This window comes from Ranitomeya variabilis, chromosome 1 (genome assembly GCF_051348905.1).
Source record: "Ranitomeya variabilis isolate aRanVar5 chromosome 1, aRanVar5.hap1, whole genome shotgun sequence".
NCBI lineage: Eukaryota > Metazoa > Chordata > Amphibia > Anura > Dendrobatidae > Ranitomeya > Ranitomeya variabilis.
This window is the reverse complement of record NC_135232.1, coordinates 11,756,811-11,779,541: the sequence shown is the minus strand read 5'-3', so window position 1 is coordinate 11,779,541 and position 22,731 is coordinate 11,756,811. Positions and strand designations below refer to the sequence as shown.

At 45.8% G+C, this 22,731-nt stretch overlaps 2 protein-coding genes across 1 annotated transcript in view; both read left to right on the top strand.

Moving 5' to 3' along the window:
* Positions 1-2,666, top strand: part of LOC143793528 (uncharacterized) — a 50,302-nt gene extending 47,636 nt beyond the window's left edge. The window contains exon 9 of the mRNA XM_077280578.1: positions 982-2,666. Within this exon, the coding sequence (XP_077136693.1) occupies positions 982-2,366 (1,385 nt within the window). The 3' untranslated portion in view covers positions 2,367-2,666. The remainder of the gene's footprint in view (positions 1-981) is intronic.
* Positions 1-22,731, top strand: part of LOC143793520 (uncharacterized) — a 349,323-nt gene that overhangs the window by 218,376 nt on the left and 108,216 nt on the right.

Sequence of the window (22,731 nt, the reverse complement as noted above, 5' to 3'; positions counted from 1 at the left end):
ACCCTTCAAAGTTCTATATGTATGTATATATCACTGCAACAAAATATTAAAGTGTATGTATATGAATAAATAATTTATTCCATACATACACATAGAAGTATATATTGGTGTGTATATAAAAGGTGTGATCGCATATTGGTGCAATCTGTGCAGCTAAAATGCAATGGGGGCCATTTCTACCTCGAAAGCAGGTGGAATTGTGACTTAGGATGAGCTGTTATACTGCAAATGGCCCATATATTGTTTCTGAAACTGGGGCCTCTCCTGTATATGAGCACAAATAGTGTAAAATAAGAACACACATAATATATATACATGCACACAAGCGTATGTAGATGGACACATATAACCACACATGTACTGTGTAATTTACATATCTAAGACCTATACGCAGTAGGATCTCTTTACAGTATATCATATGTATACTAAACTATATATACTATGAAATAGATGAGAAAGAAAAAAAGCTAAAAGCTTGATCACCATGGTTGTGCAGTGCTTGGTGCGGCTTTACAGCTTGTGACCAAGATGTGACCTCTCCTCATCAGCCTGAACAGAGAGGAGGGAGAGGAGGGAGAGGAGGGAGGGGTTTGGGTGTGTTTTGGAGTGGGTGTGCTAAGTTCGGGCTTAGAGGACAGTGCAAAGCATCATGGAACTTGTAGTATTAGGGCACAATAAGGAAGTAGTCGAAAAAAAACTTTATAGTAGTGGACAACTTCTTTAATAACCACCCTTTGTTTCCTATCCCCGAGCCAGCTCTTAACCCACTTACACATATTTTCCCCTATCCCAACTGTTTTCATTTCATGTAGCAACCTTTTGTGTGGCACCGTATCAAAAGCTTTTGAAAAGTCCATATACTCCTTATTACCAGTCCTTTCACTGATGAGGTTCTTCATTGTGAGCTCCATAAAGTAAATGTAGAAATCTCTTTTGAGTTGTAGAAGAAATTCACATCCAATCTACCTTTCTTTCTTATAGGAAATCCTTGTGAGATTAAAGGTTTATCACTAAATTGTAAAAAAGAAGATATCAGGAAGCACTCTAATGGAGAAAACCTCATTACCCTTCATGGACCTCCTGGACTTCACAGCACTTCACTTTGTAATAATCCTCCTAATCATGAGGAATCCTCTCGTGACCAATATCGCATTATTACCACAATTCCAGGAGCCAAAGTGGATACAAGATTTCAGTGTGACCAGCAAATTATTAGAAGCTCAGATTCTTTAACACAAGGAAAACACAAAGGAGATAAGCCATTCTCCTGTTTAGAATGTGGGAAATGCTTTACAAGGAAATCAAAATTTGTTAGACATGAGAGAAGTCACACAGGAGAAAAGCCATTTTCATGTTCAGAATGTGGGAAATCCTACAAAGATAAAGGGAGTCTTATTACACATCAGAGAATTCACACAGGAGAGAAGCCATTTTCATGTTCAGAATGTGGGAAATCCTTCACAGGTAAATGGTATCTTATTACACATCAGAGAAGTCATACAGGACAGAAGCCATTTTCATGTTCAGAATGTGGGAAATGTTTTTTATATAAATCACAAGTTGCTGTGCATGAGAGAACTCACACAGGAGAGAAGCCATTTTCATGTTCAGAATGTGGGAAATCCTTCACAGATAAAGGGTGTCTTATTATACATCAGAGAATTCACAAAGGAGAAAAGCCATTTTCATGCTCAGTATGTGGGAAGTTCTTCACAACTAAATGGAGTGTTATTAAACATCAGAGAATTCACACAGGAGAGAAGCCATTTTCATGTTCTGAATGTGGTAAGTCCTTCACAGATAAAGGGTATCTTATTATACATCAAAGAATTCATACAGGAGAGAAGCCATTTTCATGTTCAGAATGTGGGAAGTCCTTCACAGAAAAAGGGAGTCTTATTATACATCAGAGAATTCACACAGGAGAGAAGCCATTTTCATGTTCAGAATGTGGGGAGGCCTTCACATATAAAGGGAGTCTTATTAAACATCAGAGAATTCACACAGGAGAGAATCCATTTTCATGTTCAGTATGTGGGAAGTTCTTCACAACTAAATGGAGTGTTATTAAACATCAGAGAATTCACACAGGAGAGAAGCCATTTTCATGTTCTGAATGTGGTAAGTCCTTCACAGATAAAGGGTATCTTATTATACATCAAAGAATTCATACAGGAGAGAAGCCATTTTCATGTTCAGAATGTGGGAAGTCCTTCACAGAAAAAGGGAGTCTTATTATACATCAGAGAATTCACACAGGAGAGAAGCCATATTCATGTTCACTATGTAGAAAGTCCTTTAGAGTTAAAGGGAGTCTTAGTACACATCAGAACATTCATACTAGAGAGACACCATATTCATCTTAAGAATGTGGGAAATGTTTTAGAGATAAATCACATCTTGTTAGACATCAAAGAATTCACACAGGAGAGAAACCATTTTCATGTTTACAATGTGGAATGTGCTTTACAAAAAAATCAAGTCTTGTGAGCCACGAGAGAAATCACGCATTGCAGCATGTTCAGAATGTGGGAAATCTTTCATACACAAATCATATCTTGTAAAACATGAGAGAAGACATGCAGCAGGAAAGATACTGTAATTATGTTTTGTGTTTTATAAATGTTAATAAACATTGCTCAGTATAAATGAGTACACCCCCTTTGATAAGATGTAATTAATATCTCACTGAACTTCAGAACAATTTCTAACATTTTGCCAACACTAAGTTTCATAGAACATATTGGTGGGGGGATATGATGGAGAGGAGCTGTGTGTGTGAGGGGGCAATATAACAGAGGAGCAGTATATGTGGGGAATATGACAGAGAGGAACTGTGTGTGGGGAAAAAATATAACAGGAACTGTGTGTGGGGATATGATGAAGAGCAGCTGTGTGTGGGGGAGAATATGACAGAGCGGAACTGTGCATGGTTGGAATATGACACAGATGCGCTGCGTGTGTGTGGGAAATTTAACAGGAGCTGTGTGTGGAGTACTTAGGAGGAGATGAGGGGGAATATGATGGAGAGGAGCTGTGGGGGAGAATATAAAAGCTTTATGTGTGGGGGAATGTGACGAAGTGGAGCTGTGTGTGGGAAATATGATAGAGTGGAGCTGTATGTGTGGGGGAAATACAACAGAGAAGAGCTCTGTGTGAGGGGGTATATGACAGAGAGGACCCGAGTGTGTGTTAGCTTCAGTGATCGCAACCTAGGAAAATGCTCCAGCACAAGAAGTGCTGAGAGGGGTTAATCATCCATGTTTAGTGCTAGGTTGATTGAACAGCTGTAGAGTGAGAGGATTCCAGATGATAAATACCCAGCCTTAGGGCTCATACCCATATGTGTGAAAAAAAAGTTCCGATATCAGGGCGGAAAAAACGGACAATTGTCATGTGGGTACAATCCGATTTACATCCGTCTGCAATGCAACTTAAACATAAGCCTTTATATAGAGAAATTCTCTGTCATTACACATCGTTTTCAAAGGAAATATTTTTCAAAACACATATCTACAGCTGCTTCTCACGAAATTATGGAAAAAGAAACACATTGGCTACTTGCACAGTGAATAAGTCTCTATAGGAACATGTCCACACACCACCAAGAAACTTGAAGACACAAAAGAGCACAGTAAAACCAAAAACACTCAGTTGCAAAAAAAATCACAGTAATCAGCAAGTGCTAGCAAAAATATGTAAAAAACAGGGTATTTGGTTGATACATTTTTTGCAAAAAATGTATAATAAGCTGCTCCACCAAACGTCAAGGCATACCCATATAGAGCAGTCCTAACTGATGTATGCAATCCCTATCTGATGTATTTAAAAACCTGATCATCTGAATATTACCTGTATGAGCAGGGTTCAGAGAGGGAATGTCCATGTGGACACGCTGAATGGAACAGCTTTTGTGCAAATGGCCCACAAGGAGTGGTGGATAACTCCCTAGTCTTGTAGACACAAGAGAACAATTATGGAAACAAACACATGGGCTACTTGCACAGTGAACAAGTCTGTAGGAACCACTTGTGGGCTATCTGCACAAAAGCTGTTCCATTCAGCGTGTCCACATGGACATTTCCTCTCTGAACCCTGCTCATACAGGTAATATACAGATGAACAGGTTTTTAAATACATCAGATAGGGATTGCATACATCAGTTAGGACTGCTCTATATGGGTATACCTTGATGTTTGGTGGAGCAGCTCAGTATACATTTTTTGCAAAAAAAAAGTATCAACCAAATACCCTGTTTTTTACATCTTTTTGCTAGCACTTGCTGATTACTGTGATTTTTTTGCAACGGAGTGTTTTTGGTTTTACTGTGCTCTTTTGTGTCTTCTCACAAAATTAGAATATCATTAAAAAGTTAATTTATTTAAGTTCTTTAATACAAAAAGTGAATCTCATATATAGAGTCATTACACACACAGTGAACTATTTCACATGTTTATTTATGTCAATGTTGATGATTATGGCTTACAGCCAATGAAAACCCAAAAGTGATTATCTCAGTAAATTAGAATACTTTATAACACCGGCTTGAAAAATGATTTCAAAAATCCAAAATGTTGGCCTACTGAAATATATGTTCAGTAAATGCACTCAATACTTGGTCTCAGCTCCTTTTGCATCAATTACTGCATCAATGCGGCGTGGCATGGAGGCGATCAGCCTGTGGCACTGCTGATGGGTTATGGAAGCCCAGGTTGCTTTGATAGCAGCCTTCAGGTCATCTGCATTGTTGGGTCTGGTGTCTCTCATCTTTCTCTTGACAATACTCCATAGATTCTCTATGGGGTTAAGGTCAGACGAGTTTGCTGCCAATCAAGCACAGTGATACTGTTGTTTGTAAACCAGGTATTGGTACTTTTGGCAGTGTGGACAGGGGCCAAGTCCTGCTGGAGAATTACATTTTCATCTCCAAAAAGCTTGTCGGCAGAGGTAAGCATGAAGTGCTCTAAAATTTCCTGGTAGATGGCAGCGCTGAGTATCGTCTTGATAAAACACCATTTACCTACACCAGCAGATGACATGGCTCCCTAAAACAATCACTGATTGTGGAAATTTCACGCTAGACCTCCAGCAGCTTGGATTGTGGCCTCTTCACTCTTCCTCCAGACTCTGGGACCTTGATTTCCAAATTAAATGCAAAATTTACTTTCTAAAAACAACACCTTGGATAACTGACAACAGTGCAGCTCTTTTCTCTTTGGCCCAGGTAAGACGCTTCTGGTGTCTATTGGTCATGAGTGGCTGACACAAGGAATGTGACACTTGTAGCCCATGTCCTGGACACGTCTGTGTGGTGACTCTTGGAACAATGACTCCAGCAGCAGTCCACTCCTTGTGAATCTCCCCCAAATTTTTGAATGGCCTTTTCTTAACAATCCTTTCCAGGCTGTGGTTATGCCGGTTGCTTGTGCACCTTTTTCTACAACACTTTTTTCTTCCATTCAACCTTCCATTAATATGCTTGGATACAGCACTCTGTGAACAGCCAGCTTCTTTAGCAATGACCTTTTGTGTCTTATCCTCCTTGTGGCGTGTGTCAGTGACTGCCTTTTAGACAACTGTCAGGTCAGCAGTCTTCCCCATGATTGTGGAGCTACTGAAACAGACTAAGGGACCTTAAAAAATGCTGAGGAAGCCATTGCAGGTGTTTTTTGTTAACTGTCCTAATTTACTGAGACAATGACTTTTGGGATTTCATTGGCTGTCAGCCATAATCATCAACATTAACAGAAATAAACACTTGAAATAGATCACTCTGTAATGACTATAATATATAAGTTTCACTTTTTGTATTGAAGAACTGAAATAAACGTTTTGTGAGGAGTAATTGTATATATACAGTACAGACCAAAAGTTTGGACACATCTCATTTAAAGATTTTTCTGTATTTTCATGACTATGAAAATTGTAAATTCACACTGAAGGCATCAAAACTATGAATTAACACATGTGGAATTATATACTTTACAAAAAAGTGTGAAACAACTGAAAATATGTCTTATATTCTAGGTTCTTCAAAGTAGCCACCTTTTGCTTTGATTACTGCTTTGCACACTCTTGGCATTCTCTTGATGAGCTTCAAGAGGTAGTCACCGGGAATGGTTTCCACTTCACAGGTGTGCCCTGTCAGGTTTAATAAGTGGGATTTCTTGCCTTATAAATGGGGTTGGGACCATCAGTTGTGTTGAGCAGAAGTCTGGTGGATACCCAGCTGATAGTCCTACTGAATAGTCTGTTAGAATTTGTATTATGGCAAGAAAAAAGCAGCTAAGTAAAGAAAAACGAGTGGCCATCATTACTTTAAGAAATTAAGGTCAGTGAGTCCGAAATATTGGGCAAACTTTGAAAGTGTCCCCAAGTGCAGTGGCAAAAACCATCAAGCGCTACAAAGAAACTGGCTTACACGAGGGCCGCCCCAGAAAAGGAAGACCAAGAGTCACCTCTGCTTCTGAGGATAAGTTTATCCGAGTCACCAGCCTCAGCAATCGCAGGTTAACAGCAGCTCAGATTAGAGACCAGGTCAATGCCACACAGAGTTCTAGCAGCAGACACATCTCTACAATAACTATATATAATTCCACATGTGTTAATTCATAGTTTTGATGCCTTCAGTGTGAATTTACAATTTTCATAGTCATGAAAATACAGAAAAATCTTTAAATGAGAAGGTGTGTCCAAACTTTTGTTCTGTACTGTATATATATATATATATATATATATATATATATACATATATATATATGTATATATATATATATTTATATATACATACATACAGCTCTGGCAAAAATTAAGAGACCTGTTGTGAATTCTGCTCTTGGGCTCCCTCCGGTGGTTGTTAGTGGTAGTGCAGTTGTCTCTGGATTGTAATCCAGGGCAGGTATTTCTGCTGATTGCAGCTCTATTAGGTATTTAGGTGTGTAGGATCCAGGAGTCCCTGCCAGTTGTCCATTGTTCATGAAGGGATTGCATCTCTGTCTGGCTCCTCATGCCCTGCTGTCAATTCAGCTAAGATAAGTATCTGGTTTTTGGTCTCTGTAGCACGCATGCAGTGTGCTTTTCTGTCCAGTGCAATTTATTGTGTTTTTGTCCAGCTTAGACTTTGTTTTGATTTTTCTGTCATGCTGGATTCTCTGGAGATGCAGATATACATTCTATGTCTTTAGTTAGATGTAGAATATTAGTATTTCCTGCTGTGGATATTTTTAGGGTTTTTATACTGACCGCTTAGAATTCTGTCCTATCCTTTTCTATTTAGCTAGAAGTGCCTCTTTTGCTAAATCCTGTTTTTTCTGCCTGCGTACGTATTTCCTCTTAAACTCACAGTCAATATTTGTGGGGGGCTGCCTATCCTTTGGGGTTCTGCTCTGAGGCAAGATAGAATTCCCATTTCCAACTTTAGGGGTATTTAGTCCTCCGGCTGTGTCGAGGTGTCTAGGCCGTGTTAGGAACACCCCACGGCTACTTCTAGTTGCGGTGTCAGTTTAGGGTTGCGGTCAGGACAGGTACCACCTACTCCAGAGATAGTCTCATGCGGCTCCAGGGTCACCGGTTCATAACAGAGACCACTGCAAAATGTTCAGTTTGTCTGATTATTCTCTTTAAGGGTATGTGCACACGTTCAGGAATTTTCACGATAAAAGCGCTATAAAAATGCATAAAAAATGCATACATATGCATCCTATCATTTAGAATGCATTCCACAATTTTTGTGCACATGATGCGTTTTTTTCCGCAAAAAAAAAACGCATCACGGTAAAAAAATGAACATGTTCATTAATTTTGCGGATGTTTTGCATTTTTGCCGCTATTCTATGCATTGGGAAAAAATGTGCAAAAAACGCACAAAAAACGCATAAAAACGCGAAAAAATTGCATTCGGATTTCTGGCAGAAATGTCAGTTTTTTGTCAGGAAATTTCTGTAAGAATTACTGACATGTGCACATACAGTTGTGGCCAAAAGTATTGACACCCCTGCAATTCTGTCAGATAATGCTCAGTTTCTTCCTGAAAATGATTGCAATCACAAATTCTTTGGTATTATTATCTTCATTTAATTTGTCTTAAATGAAAAAACACAAAAGAGAATGAAGCAAAAGTAAAACATTGATCATTTCACACAAAACTCCAAAAATGGGCCAGACAAAAGTATTGGCACCCTCAGCCTAAAGGCTCATTTCCACATGCGAGGCACACGTCCGTATCTCGCATGTGGAAACCAAGCTGTGGTGCCGGCACTCCAGAGCGGAGCGTGCAGCCGCATAGGAACACATGGAGCTGCACAGCTCCGCTCCAAAGTGCCGGCACCACAGCTTGGTTTCCACATGCGAGATACGGACGTGTGCCTCGCATGTGGAAATGAGCCCTAATATTTGGTTGCACAACCTTTAACCAAAATAACTGCGACCAACCGCTTCCGGTAACCATCAATGAGTTTCTTACAATGCTCTGCTGGAATTTTAGACCATTCTTCTTTGGCAATGTAACAACTCTGCTGGCATCACGTCATGGCCTCGCATCTCTCACACTATCTTACCCACTGCTCCAGGTCATGATGTGGTTTCTGTTTCTTGCCAGCTCCATGTTCTGTGTCTCTGCTCTCTGCATGCTTCATGGTTCTGTGTATAGAGGGGCGGCGCCTGAACTCTCTGGTTCTTATAGCAATCAGGTGCATCTGTCCAATCTGTTCCTGACCAATTACCAAGAGGCCTCCAGTATATAGTGCAGCTCCTCCCAGTGTTCTGGGCCTGTGCAATGTGTTAGCTCAGTTAGTGTCTTGCTTCTGAGTTTGCCTGGCCTTGCTCTGAGTTACTCCCTCTCTGGAGGATTCTCTGTGTTATTTCCTTGGTCTTGTTGTCCGCCCACCAGGAGGCAGTATATCCTGGTCCCAGTGTCTTTGTCCGTGTGTCTTGTTCCATTGCCTTGTCTGTACTTAGTCTTACCTCGGTCTCCTAGTCTTTGGCTTCCTTCCCTGTTGTCTTTCCTTGTATTCTCAGTCTGCTTACACTCCGCACTCTTGCAGCTCTGCCTGCTCTGAACCTTTGTGACTTTACCTCTGCTCCTCACTTCTGCGTTTCTGCTCCTTTCTACTCAGCTTATCTTCTGCTGTTGCAGTTATCCCTTGCTGCAGCTTCTCTCCACTTTCCTTGTGGCTCTGCTCAGCTTTGCTGCAGAGACCCCTCCCGCAGCTCCTCTCCGCTCCTTGCGGTTCTACCTGGCTCCGCTCCTTGCGGTTCTACCTGGCTCCGCTCCTTGCGGTTCTACCTGGCTCCGCTCCTTGCGGTTCTACCTGGCTCCGCTCCTTGCGGTTCTACCTGGCTCCGCTCCTTGCGGTTCTACCTGGCTCCGCTCCTTGCGGTTCTACTTCTCCTGCACTTGGCTCCGCCGCCAGCTCTTGGCTCCGCCTCCTGCCTGTCTGCACTTGGCTCCGCCTCCAGCTCTTGGCTCCGCCTCCTGCCTGTTTGCACTTGGCTCCGCCTCCAGCTCTTGGCTCCGCCTCCTGCAGTTTCGCACTTGGCTCCGCCTCCTGCTCTTGGCTCCGCCTCCTGCATTTCTGTTCTTGGCTCTAGCTCCTGTGCTTTCGCTCTGCATCCGCTCTTGCGGTCTTTATCTACTTATTCCTAGGTCCTCGTGTCTGAACAGGTTCTTACCCGTTCTATATACCTGCCTGCAGACCGGTCCCTACCGGTTCTTCCAGTGTACCAGTCTTGTCCACCAGTCCTGCCAGTGAGCCAGCCGTGCCCGCCTGCCTTTCCAGAGAGCCAGCCGTGCCCGCCTGCCTACCAGAGAGCCAGCCGTGCCCGCCTGCCTGACAGTGTTCCTGTTGTACCCGTCTGCCTGCCTATGTGCCAGCCGTGCCCGCTTGCTTGTCTATGTTCCGTTCCCCGGTGGGATCAGCAGCCACAACCAGACTCCACCCTGGAGTGGTACCTGGTAGCTTCCTATTGCACAAGTCTGACCTCACCATCAGAGGCTCCAGCGAACACCTAGGAAGCTACTTAGTTACGCCCCTTCCAGGGAGGTTTGGTCTGTGGCACAGTGGGGCCACACACCTCCGCACGCCCGCGCCAACCAGTCTGGGCGCGAGCATGACAGTTTGCACAGGCCATGGCCTCCGCTGTATCCCATGTCCTACCGCTCGCAGAGCATGATGAACTTTTTTCCTGCCCGTATGAGCAACCTGAAAAATTTGTTCCACCAAGGGTGGTTCAGATTGAAGAGACCTCTGACCCAATTATTGTCTCTAATGCTCTCTTCAAGCAACTTCTGGCCTATGAGGAGGAGCACTACCCAGCTGACCCACCTAGGTTCTATGGGAATCCTGAAGAATGCCAGGGGTTCCTGAAGCAGTGCTTACGCTACATCCTGCAGAATGCAGCTTGTTTCCCCTCTGACTGGGTCAAGGTGGGTTACATCATGTCCTACCTGGCCGAAGATGCTCTAATATGGATAACTCCCCTCTGGGAAGCAGGGGATCCTATTGTCATGAACCTGGGGGCCTTCCTGGTGGCCTTCCGTAAAGTCTTTGACAAGCCTTGTCCTGCTGCTCCTGTTAAGTCTTCCCCATCTAGATCCGAGAGGCGCTCCAGACGGGCGAAACCCGTGAAGAAACCCCCACGTCAAGCCATGACCGTCTGTGACCCTCCTGTTCCTCTACCCGTTAAAGCAGCAACCTGTGTGAAGCCTAAGAAGGTTGATGAGAGTGGGCTGGCAAAGCAGCAGCCTGAAATCAGCCATAAGAAGGCCATACAATGTCGCTGCTGTTGTGAGGAACACCTGGATGGCCTCTGTCCAGGGGATCTTAAGCTCCAAAACCTCGGGCCAGTTGGAGAGGCTGCCCCTGGCGAGAGTACTTCCTCTCCATCTAAGTTAATGACTGTTTCTCTGCCTTCTGGGAGCTTTGGTGTATCTAAGCCGCCTGTCATACGGAGTCGGTGTATGGTCTCCGTTCTTCAGCTCCAGAACCCAGTGTGGGCGTTGCCTGATAATGGCCAAACCCTGCTAAAGAGCAGTCTAGTCCTGCAAGGACAACTACAGCTCCAAGTTGGAGCCTTATACACAAAGAATTTTGTTTTCCATATGCTGTCTGTTAAGCCCATGGGTCATTCTAAGCCAAGGACTCTACCACCCGCTCTGGTCAAGAGTTGCAGTAAGGTGCTTCGTTTGAACTTACCCAGTCTTGAGAAGTGTCTGGTTCCCATGCGTCAAAGACACTCAGCAGTGACATCTTCTTCTGCTGGTCTGCTAGTCGTCGAGTCAAGCTGTGCTGACGTCACCGAAGATGGGGAAACGGTGACTATGTCTCCACACATCTCCAGCGACTATACCAGTAAACACTTAGTCGTCGAGTCAAGATGTGCTAATGTCACCGAAGATGGGGAAGCGGTGACTATCTCTCCACACATCTCCAACGACTTTACCTGTATTCCATTCCTAGGAACATCCCCGCCGCTTGGACGATTTCTTCTGGATAACGGGCAGAAGATGGTTCCTATGTTTATACCTTCTGCGTCCTTGTGGCCGGCTGGTGAAGATTTCAAAACAGAAGTTTGTTCACCTCAATTCTTCTCTGACCCGGTGGAGCTGATGCTCTCCACATTCATCTCTAGTGACTTTTCCTGTGTTCAGTACTCTAGAACATCTCTGCTATCTGAAAGTTTGTCTCTGGATATCGGGCAGAAGGTGTATCCTGTCAGTATTCCTTCAGCTTCCATGTGGCCGGCTGGTGAAGATAACAAATCGGTATCTTCCAAGTCCCTGCTTCTTGTCTACCCTGAGGAAATGGTCCAGTCCTTTGAGAAAGCTAACCCTATTGGGTACAATGAGACTTTCCTATCCGAGATTTCTGATGAAGCTAACCCTGCAGAGCACAAAGAGACTTTGTTTTCTGAGATACCTGGTGACTCTCCTGCTGCCTTCTACCCTGAAGATGTCATGTTGGCCTGGACTATGTGTGCTCCCATCCTTCTTCTACAAGTTATTCTGGCGGGCTTGAAGAAGAGGGGCCGTAAAGGGGGGGGTACTGTAACAACTCTGCTGGCATCACGTCATGGCCTCGCATCTCTCACACTATCTTACCCACTGCTCCAGGTCATGATGTGGTTTCTGTTTCTTGCCAGCTCCATGTTCTGTGTCTCTGCTCTCTGCATGCTTCATGGTTCTGTGTATAGAGGGGCGGCGCCTGAACTCTCTGGTTCTTATAGCAATCAGGTGCATCTGTCCAATCTGTTCCTGACCAATTACCAAGAGGCCTCCAGTATATAGTGCAGCTCCTCCCAGTGTTCTGGGCCTGTGCAATGTGTTAGCTCAGTTAGTGTCTTGCTTCTGAGTTTGCCTGGCCTTGTTCTGAGTTACTCCCTCTCTGGAGGATTCTCTGTGTTATTTCCTTGGTCTTGTTGTCCGCCCACCAGGAGGCAGTATATCCTGGTCCCAGTGTCTTTGTCCTTGTGTCTTGTTCCATTGCCTTGTCTGTACTTAGTCTTATCTCTGTCTCCTAGTCTTTGGCTTCCTTCCCTGTTGTCTTTCCTTGTATTCTCAGTCTGCTTACACTCCGCACTCTTGCAGCTCTGCCTGCTCTGAACCTTTGTGACTTTACCTCTGCTCCTCCCTTCTGCGTTTCTGCTCCTTTCTACTCAGCTTATCTTCTGCTGTTGCAGTTATCCCTTGCTGCAGCTTCTCTCCACTTTCCTTGTGGCTCTGCTCAGCTTTGCTGCAGAGACCCCTCCCGCAGCTCCTCTCCGCTCCTTGCGGTTCTACCTGGCTCCGCTCCTTGCGGTTCTACCTGGCTCCGCTCCTTGCGGTTCTACCTGGCTCCGCTCCTTGCGGTTCTACCTGGCTCCGCTCCTTGCGGTTCTACCTGGCTCCGCTCCTTGCGGTTCTACCTGGCTCCGCTCCTTGCGGTTCTACCTGGCTCCGCTCCTTGCGGTTCTACTTCTCCTGCACTTGGCTCCGCCGCCAGCTCTTGGCTCCGCCTCCTGCCTGTCTGCACTTGGCTCCGCCTCCAGCTCTTGGCTCCGCCTCCTGCCTGTTTGCACTTGGCTCCGCCTCCAGCTCTTGGCTCCGCCTCCTGCGGTTTCGCACTTGGCTCCGCCTCCTGCTCTTGGCTGTTCTTGGCTCTAGCTCCTGTGCTTTCGCTCTGCATCCGCTCTTGCGGTCTTTATCTACTTATTCCTAGGTCCTCGTGTCTGAACAGGTTCTTACCCGTTCTATATACCTGCCTGCAGACCGGTCCCTACCGGTTCTTCCAGTGTACCAGTCTTGTCCACCAGTCCTGCCAGTGAGCCAGCCGTGCCCGCCTGCCTTTCCAGAGAGCCAGCCGTGCCCGCCTGCCTACCAGAGAGCCAGCCGTGCCCGCCTGCCTGACAGTGTTCCTGTTGTACCCGTCTGCCTGCCTATGTGCCAGCCGTGCCCGCTTGCTTGTCTATGTTCCGTTCCCCGGTGGGATCAGCAGCCACAACCAGACTCCACCCTGGAGTGGTACCTGGTAGCTTCCTATTGCACAAGTCTGACCTCACCATCAGAGGCTCCAGCGAACACCTAGGAAGCTACTTAGTTACGCCCCTTCCAGGGAGGTTTGGTCTGTGGCACAGTGGGGCCACACACCTCCGCACGCCCGCGCCAACCAGTCTGGGCGCGAGCATGACAGGCAAACTGCTCCAGGTCCCTGATATTTGAAGGGTGCCTTCTCCAAACTGCCATTTTTAGATCTCTCCACAGGTGTTCTATGGGATTCAGGTCTGGACTCATTGCTGGCCACCTTAGAAGTCTCCAGTGCTTTCTCTCAGACCATTTTCTAGTGCTTTTTGAAGTGTGTTTAGGGTCATTGTCCTGCTGGAAGACCCATGACCTCTGAGGGAGACCCAGCTTTCTCACACTGGGCCCTACATTATGCTGCAAAATTTGTTGGTAGTCTTCAGACTTCATAATGCCATGCACACGGTCAAGCAGTCCAGTGCCACAGGCAGCAAAGCAACTCCAACACATCAGGGAACCTCCACCATGTTTGACTGTAGGGACCGTGTTCTTTTCTTTGAATGCCTGTTGTTTTTTTCCCCTGTAAACTCTATGTTGATGCCTTTGCCCAAAAAGCTCTACTTTTGTCTCCTCTGACCAGAGAACATTCTTCGAAAACGTTTTAGGCTTTTTCAGGTAAGTTTTGGCAAACTCCAGCCTGACTTTTTTATGTCTCGGGGTAAGAAGTGGGGTCTTCCTGGGTCTCCTACCATACAGTCCCTTTTCATTCAGACGCCGACGGATAGTACGGGTTGACACTAGGGTTGAGCGAAACGGGTCGTTCATTTTCAAAAGTCGCCGACTTTTGGCAAAGTCGGCGTCTCATGAAACCGAGCCGATCCCAGCGTTGCATCGGCCATGCGGTACGCGACTTTCGCGCCAAAGTCGCGTTTCAATGACGCGAAAAGCGCCATTTCTCAGCCAATGAAGGTGAACGCAGAGTGTGGGCAGCGTGATGACATAGTTCCTGGTCCCCACCATCTTAGAGAAGGGCATTGCAGTGATTGGCTTGCTGTCTGCGGCGTCACAGGGGCTATAAAGGGGCGTTCCCGCCGACCGCCATCTCACTGCTGCTGATCTGAGCTTAGGGAGAGGTTGCTGCCGCTTCGTCAGAAGCAGGGATAGCGTTAGGCAGGGTCCATTAACCACCAAACCGCTTGTGCTGTAGCGATTTCCACTGTCCAACACCACCTTCGGTGTGCAGGGACAGTGGAAGCTACATTTTTTTTTTTCTCAGCGCTGTAGCTCATTGGGCTGCCCTAGAAGGCTCCTTGATAGCTGCATTGCTGTGTGTACGCCACTGTGCAAACCAACTGTTTTTTTCAAAGCACAAATCCTCTTGTTCCTTCCTTTCTGCACAGCTATCTTTTTTGTTTGTCCACACTTTTTATTTAATTTGTGCATCAGTCCACTCCTTATTGCTGCCTGCCATACCTGGCTGAGATTACTGCAGGGAGATAGTAATTGTAGGACAGTCCCTGTTTTTTTTTTTTGTGGGAGATTAAGATTGGCATTTCTGCTAGAGTGCATCCCTGTGTGTGCCATCTCTCACTCAGTGGGCCATAGAAAGCCTATTTATTTTTTTGCTTGATTTGGGTTCTAAAATCTACCTGAAAAAAAATCACTACATCAATCAGTGGGAGAAAAATATTGGCCTCAGGGCTTGTGTGCCACTCCTGACTCCTGTGTGTGCCATCTCTCACTCAGTGGGCCATAGAAAGCCTTTTTTTTTATTATTTGGTTTCTAAAGTCTCCCTGAAAAAGAAAAAAAAAATAAAACAGTGGGAGATTAATATTGCCCTTTCTGCTTGTGTGCCACTCCTGACTCCTGTGTGTGCCATCTCTCACTCAGTGGGCCATAGAAAGCCTATTTATTTTTTTTGCTTGATTTGGGTTCTAAAATCTACCTGAAAAAAAATCACTACATCAATCAGTGGGAGAAAAATATTGGCCTCAGGGCTTGTGTGCCACTCCTGACTCCTGTGTGTGCCATCTCTCACTCAGTGGGCCATAGAAAGCCTTTTTTTTATTATTTGGTTTCTAAAGTTTCCCTGAAAAAGAAAAAAAATAAAACAGTGGGAGATTAATATTGCCCTTTCTGCTTGTGTGCCACTCCTGACTCCTGTGTGTGCCATCTCTCACTCAGTGGGCCATAGAAAGCCTTTTTTTTATTATTTGGTTTCTAAAGTCTCCCTGAAAAAGAAAAAAAAAATAAAACAGTGGGAGATTAATATTGCCCTTTCTGCTTGTGTGCCACTCCTGACTCCTGTGTGTGCCATCTCTCACTCAGTGGGCCATAGAAAGCCTATTTATTTTTTTTGCTTGATTTGGGTTCTAAAATCTACCTGAAAAAAATCACTACATCAATCAGTGGGAGAAAAATATTGGCCTCATGGCTTGTGTGCCACTCCTGACTCCTGTGTGTGCCATCTCTCACTCAGTGGGCCATAGATAGGCTTTTTTTTTTGTTTAATTGGTTTCTAAATTGTCCCTGAAAAAATCATTTTATCTTATTCGGTTTCTAAAGTCTCCCTGATAAAAAAAAAAAAAAATAATAGGTGGGAGATTAATATTGACATTTGTGCTTGAGTGACAGTCCTGCGTGTGTGGCATCTCTGTGATTTGGTGCCACAGAAAACAGAGTGTGTAACATTGTGCCTGATTTTCCTTGTGGTCTCACCAACCTGTTAAGGGATATTGAAATCATACTGAAGTTATAGCTCACCGTGTAAGTTGTTTGACAGCAACAAATAAAGTTACTTTGGTTAAGTTTTTAAAACAATGAGGAAGTCTGGTGCAAGAGGTCGTGGCCGTGGGCATTCATTGTCAGCTGGTAATGATGGTAGTGGTAGTGGAGCATCAGGTGGTCGTGGGGATAAAAATATTCCACCTGAGTCTGGAGCTGTGGAGCCAGTTTCGTCGTCTGGCTACACAAGGCCTCGAACGCTTTCTTTTCTGGGAGTAGGAAAACCGCTTTTAAAGCGGGAGCAGCAACAGCAAGTTTTGGCTTACATTGCAGACTCAGCCTCTAGCTCTTTTGCCTCCTCTTCTGAAACTGGTAAATGTAAAAGCAGCGCGTCGCTTGTGGATGTTCACGGTCAGGGACAAGTCGCTTTCTTGTCCTCTTCAGCAAAAACTACAACAAGAGAGAAGGATGCAGCAGGCGACACAACGGGTTACTCCATGGAGCTCTTTACACATACCGTCCCTGGCTTAGAAAGTGAAACACTTAACAGGCCATGCCCATTACAAGTAGATTCTGACATGGAGTGCACTGATGCACAGCCACAGCCAGAGTACTATGCTGCTCCTTTGACTCAGACCACAACATTGCCCTCTCAGGGTACTGATCCACAATCAGACCCTGATGAGACTATGTTGCCCCGCCACGAACGCTATACCACCGACCGACACGGTGACACAGACGAAGTTGCACACGAGCTCGAAGAGGAGGTAATAGATGACCCAGTTGTTGACCCCGATTGGCAGCCATTGGGGGAACAGGGTGCAGGCGGCAGTAGTTCAGAAGCGGAGGTGGAGGAGGGGCCGCAGCAGTCATCAACATCGCAACAGGTTCCATCTGCCGGGCCCATATCTGGCCCAAAACGCGTGTCAAAGCCAAAACCTGTTGGAGGACAGCGTGGCCATCCGGTTAAAGCTCAGTCTGCAATCCCTGAAAAAGGATCCGATGCTAGGAAGAGTGCAGTCTGGCATTTTTTTAAACAACATCCAATTGATCAGCGCAAAGTCATCTGTCAAAAATGTTCAACTAGCTTAAGCAGAGGTCAGAATCTGAAAAGTCTCAATACTAGTTGCATGCATAGACACTTAACCACCATGCATTTTCAAGCCTGGACTAACTACCAAACGTCCCTTAAGGTTGTAGCACCCTCGGCCAATGAAGCTAGTCAGCAACGCAACATCCCTTCCGTCACTGTAAGGCCACCATTTTCCGCACCACCGGCAGTATCTGTGCAGGTTTCTTTGCCAGCCAAAAGCAGTCAGGGTCAGGGAATCACCAGTTTTGTAGGAGGAAATATTGCATCTAGGGCACCGGCGGAAACAATACCGTCTCCAACCGTCTCTCAGTCTGCCATGTCCACCGGCACACCCGCAAGTTCCACGATCTCCAGCTCTCCAGTCCAGCTCACACTACATGAGACTCTGGTTAGAAAAAGGAAGTACTTATCCTCGCATCCGCGTACACAGGGTTTTAACGCCCACATAGCTAGACTAATCTCGTTAGAGATGATGCCCTACCGGTTAGTTGAAAGCGAAGCTTTCAAAGCCCTGATGGAGTACGCTGAACCACGATACGAGCTACCCAGTCGACACTTTTTTCCAGAAAAGCCATCCCAGCCCTGCACCAGCATGTTAAACAGCGCACCGTCCATGCACTCAGGCAATCTGTGAGTACAAAGGTGCACCTGACTACAGATGCATGGACCAGTAGGCATGGCCAGGGACGTTATGTGTCCATCACGGCACACTGGGTGAATGTGGTGGATGCAGGGTCCACAGGGGACATCAATTTCAGGACAGTTGTGCCTAGCCCACGGTCTAGGAAACAGTTGGCTGTAGGCGTTCGCACCCCCTCCTCCTCCTCCTCGTCCTCCTGCAGAAGCTACAGCTCTTCCACAGACCGCAGTCGGCCAACCACTCCATCGGCAGATGACACTGTTGCACACCAGTTGTCCCATTATGGGCCAGCTACTGGCAAGCGTCAGCAGGCTGTATTGGCTATGAAGTGTTTGGGCGACAACAGACACACCGCGGAAGTTCTGTCCGAGTTCTTGCAACAAGAAACGCAGTCGTGGCTGGGCACAGTAGATCTTGAGGCAGGCAAGGTAGTGAGTGATAACGGAAGGAATTTCATGGCTGCCATCTCCCTTTCCCAACTGAAACACATTCCTTGCCTGGCTCACACCTTAAACCTGGTGGTGCAGTGCTTATTGAAAACTTATCCTGGGTTCTCCGACCTGCTCCTCAAAGTGCGTGGACTTTGCTCACATATCCGACGTTCGCCTGTACACTCCAGCCGTATGCAGACCTATCAGCGGTCTTTGAACCTTCCCCAGCATCGCCTAATCATAGACGTTGCAACAAGGTGGAACTCAACACTGCACATGCTTCAGAGACTGTGCCAACAGAGGCGGGCTGTTATGTTTTTGTGGGAGGATACACATACACGGGCAGGCAGTAGGATGGCAGACATGGAGTTGTCAGGTGTGCAGTGGTCGAAGATACAAGACATGTGTCAAGTCCTTCAGTGTTTTGAGGAATGCACACGGCTGGTTAGTGCAGACAACGCCATAATAAGCATGAGCATCCCCCTAATGTGTCTGCTGATGCAAAGTTTGACGCACATAAAGGATCAGGCGTCTGCACCAGAGGAAGAGGAAAGCCTTGATGACAGTCAGCCATTGTCTGGTCAGGGCAGTGTACAGGACGAGGTAGCGGGCGAAGAGGAGGTGGAGGACGAGGAGGATGATGGGGATGAGTATATTTTTAATGCGGAAGCTTTCCCGGGGGCACTGGAAATTGGTTGCGTGGCAAGGCCGGGTTCTGGTTTTTTGAGGGACACAAGTGACGTAGATTTGCCTGAAACTGCCCCTCAACCAATCACAACCGGAGATTTGACAACTGGAACTTTGGCCCACATGGCGGATTATGCCTTACGTATCCTAAAAAGGGACACATGCATTACAAAAATGATGAACGATGACGATTACTGGTTGGCCTGCCTCCTTGATCCACGCTATAAAGGCAAATTGCAAAATATTATGCCACATGAGAACTTGGAACTAATATTAGCAACCAAACAATCAACTCTTGTTGACCGTTTGCTTCAGGCATTCCCAGCACACAGCGCACGTGATCGTTCTCACACGAGCTCCAGGGGGCAGCAGACTATGAGTGTTAGGGGTGCACACATCAGAAGTGGCGTTGGACAGAGGGGTTTTCTGACCAGGTTGTGGAGTGATTTTGCTATGACCGCAGACAGGACAGGTACTGCTGCATCAATTGAAAGCAGGAAATAGAAAAAAATCCAGCTCAACGAGGTGGTGAAAAAGCAAAGTCTTGGTACTTTATTCACTTCATATCAAAAAATAGAGGATAAAACAACAGCACAATATAATTAAAAACACTATCTACGCGTTTCTGGTGACATAGCACCCTTAGTCATGACCAGAAACGCGTAGATAGTGTTTTTAATTATATTGTGCTGTTGTTTTATCCTCTATTTTTTGATATGAAGTGAATAAAGTACCAAGACTTTACTTTTTCACCACCTCGTTGAGCTGGATTTTTTTCTATTTCCTGCATTCCTCACGCCTTGACACGGTGTTTCCGTGCTCCGAGCCTCCAGGGACTACAACTATGGTGAGCTGGATTTTTTCTTTTGTCTTATCAATTGAAAGTGACAGGAGACAACATTTGTCCAGTATGGTTACTAACTATTTTTCATCCCTTATCGATGTTCTCCCTCAACCGTCATTCCCATTTGATTACTGGGCATCAAAATTAGACACCTGGCCAGAATTGGCAGAATATGCATTGCAGGAGCTTGCTTGCCCGGCAGCAAGTGTCCTATCAGAAAGAGTATTCAGTGCTGCAGGTTCAATATTAACCGAAAAAAGGACTCGTCTGGCTACCCAAAATGTTGATGATCTAACATTCATTAAAATGAACCACAACTGGATTTTGAAATCTTTTGCCCCACCTTGCCCGGCCGACACCTAGCTTTCCTATGAAAAGCTCTTGCCTGTGGACTACTGTGAATTACTTTTCTAATGTCTAATTTGCTGCAGCTGATTGTCCAGCATACGACATGTTTACACCTCCCTAAATGGCCAAACTCCCCACACGGGGCCGTGGTGTCGCGACTTGGCGCAAGCACCCGTGAGACTGCTGTTTGTCTGAAGAGGTGGGTGTGCCCGCTTTTGGTCGACGGCATTGCTACTGGGTCCCTCATAGTACAATAAAGTGTCTCTGGCGGTGGTGGTGCGCACCCAACGTCAGACACACTGTTGTAACATGAGGGGCCCTGGGCCTGTACCGCCGGCCACAAGAGAGTTCACCCACCCCCAGGTCAAACATTGCTCTACCACTTCCACAGTTATCTCTCACACTTCCACCAATGTTTAGTCTATGCGCTGACATCCTTCCATACCTGCCACTGACAATACCATTGTGTTGACATGTATGATGGTACTTAACACAGTCAGGGGCAGTGTCCTCTATTTACCACAGTAAATACTTTGCGCTAAATTAGTAGGTCTGAAACAACGCAGAGGATCCCACCCCTGAACCTAATGATTGCACCCTTTAGTGTTTTTGTTTTGTTTTAATGCGAGACATTCACATTTATTTGTTGTTTTTGACTACTAACTGGCAGACACTCATTACAATCGGCCTCCGTTGACCAGAACACTGCTGCCCGTGTACCCCTGGAACCTATTTTACAGTGCATACAGCCAGCCCATTTTATTATGTTAGGCCTTCGAAGCCTGTCTGCGGTCCCTCCTTCCACTAGGCCTCCACTGACCAGACCACTGCTGCCCGTGTACCCCTGGAACCTATTTTACAGTGCCTACAGCCAGCCCATTTTATTATGTTAGGCCTTCGAAGCCTGTCTGCGGTCTCTCCTTCCACTAGGCCTCCACTGACCAGACCACTGCTGCCCGTGTACCCCTGGAACCTATTTTACAGTGCCTACAGCCAGCCCATTTTATCATGTTAGGCCTTCAAAGCCTGTCTGCGGTCCTTCCTTCCACTAGGCCTCCACTGACCAGACCACTGCTGCCCGTGTACCCCTGGAACCAATTTTAAAGTGCCTACAGCCAGCCCATTTTATTATGTTAGGCCTTCGAAGCCTGTCTGCGGTCCCTCCTTCCACTAGGCCTCCACTGACCAGACCACTGCTGCCCGTGTACCCCTGGAACCTATTTTAAATTGCATAGAGCCTATTTTTTTATTTTATTTAATATTAATAAAGCCATGATGGACTACGCTGTACAACGCTATGAGCTAGCCAGTTGACAATTCTTTTGCGAGAAAAGCCATCCCACCCCTCCACCAGCATGTTAAAGACCGCATTGTCCTTGCATTCTGTCAATCTGTGAGTCCAAAGGTACACCTGACAACAGACACATGGACCTGTAGGCATGGCCACGGAAGGTTACGTGTCCTTTGTGGTGCAATGGGTTAATGTATTGGATGCATGGTCCACACAGGGGACAGCCTGCTAAGTCTGTCTGCAGTCCCTAATTCAAGTTGTCCTCAACTGAATAAAGCTGAGCTTCTACCTTCTGGCTCTCATTAAGGTTTTTGTTTTTTAAAAAAAATGGTGTTTAGGGCCTACTAACGGTGTCTGCCCCTGCCTGGTGTTTGTCCTCAACTGAATACAGCTGAGCTTCTACCTTCTGGCTCTCATTAAGGTTTTTGTTTTAAAAAAAAAATGGTGTTTAGGGCCTACTAACGGTGTTTGCCCCTGCCTGGTGTTTGTCCTCAACTGAATACAGCTGAGCTTCTACCTTCTGGCTCTCATTAAGTGCTGTTTTTTTTTTTAAAAAATGGTGTTTAGGGCCTACTAACGGTGTCTGCCCCTGCCTGGTGTTTGTCCTCAACTGAATACAGCTGAGCTTCTACCTTCTGGCTCTCATTAAGGTTTTTGTTTTTAAAAAAAATGGTGTTTAGGGCCTACTAACGGTGTCTGCCCCTGCCTGGTGTTTGTCCTCAACTGAATACAGCTGAGCTTCTACCTTCTGGCTCTCATTAAGTGCTGTTTTTTTTTTAAAAAAAAAATGGTGTTTAGGGCCTACTAACTGTGTCTGCCCCTGCCTGGTGTTTTTCCTCAACTGAATAAAGCTGAGCTTCAACCTTCTGGCTCTCATTAAGTGCTGTGTTTTTTTTTTTTTTTAAATGGTGTTTAGGGCCTACTAACGGTGTCTGCCCCTCCTTGGTGTTGCCCTCAACTGAATAAAGCTGAGCTTCTACCTTCTGGCTCTCATTAAGGTTTTTGTTTTAAAAAAAAATGGTGTTTAGGGCCTACTAACGGTGTCTGCCCCTGCCTGGTGTTTGTCCTCAACTGAATACAGCTGAGCTTCTACCTTCTGGCTCTCATTAAGGTTTTTGTTTTAAAAAAAAATGGTGTTTAGGGCCTACTAACGGTGTCTGCCCCTCCCTGGTGTTTGCCC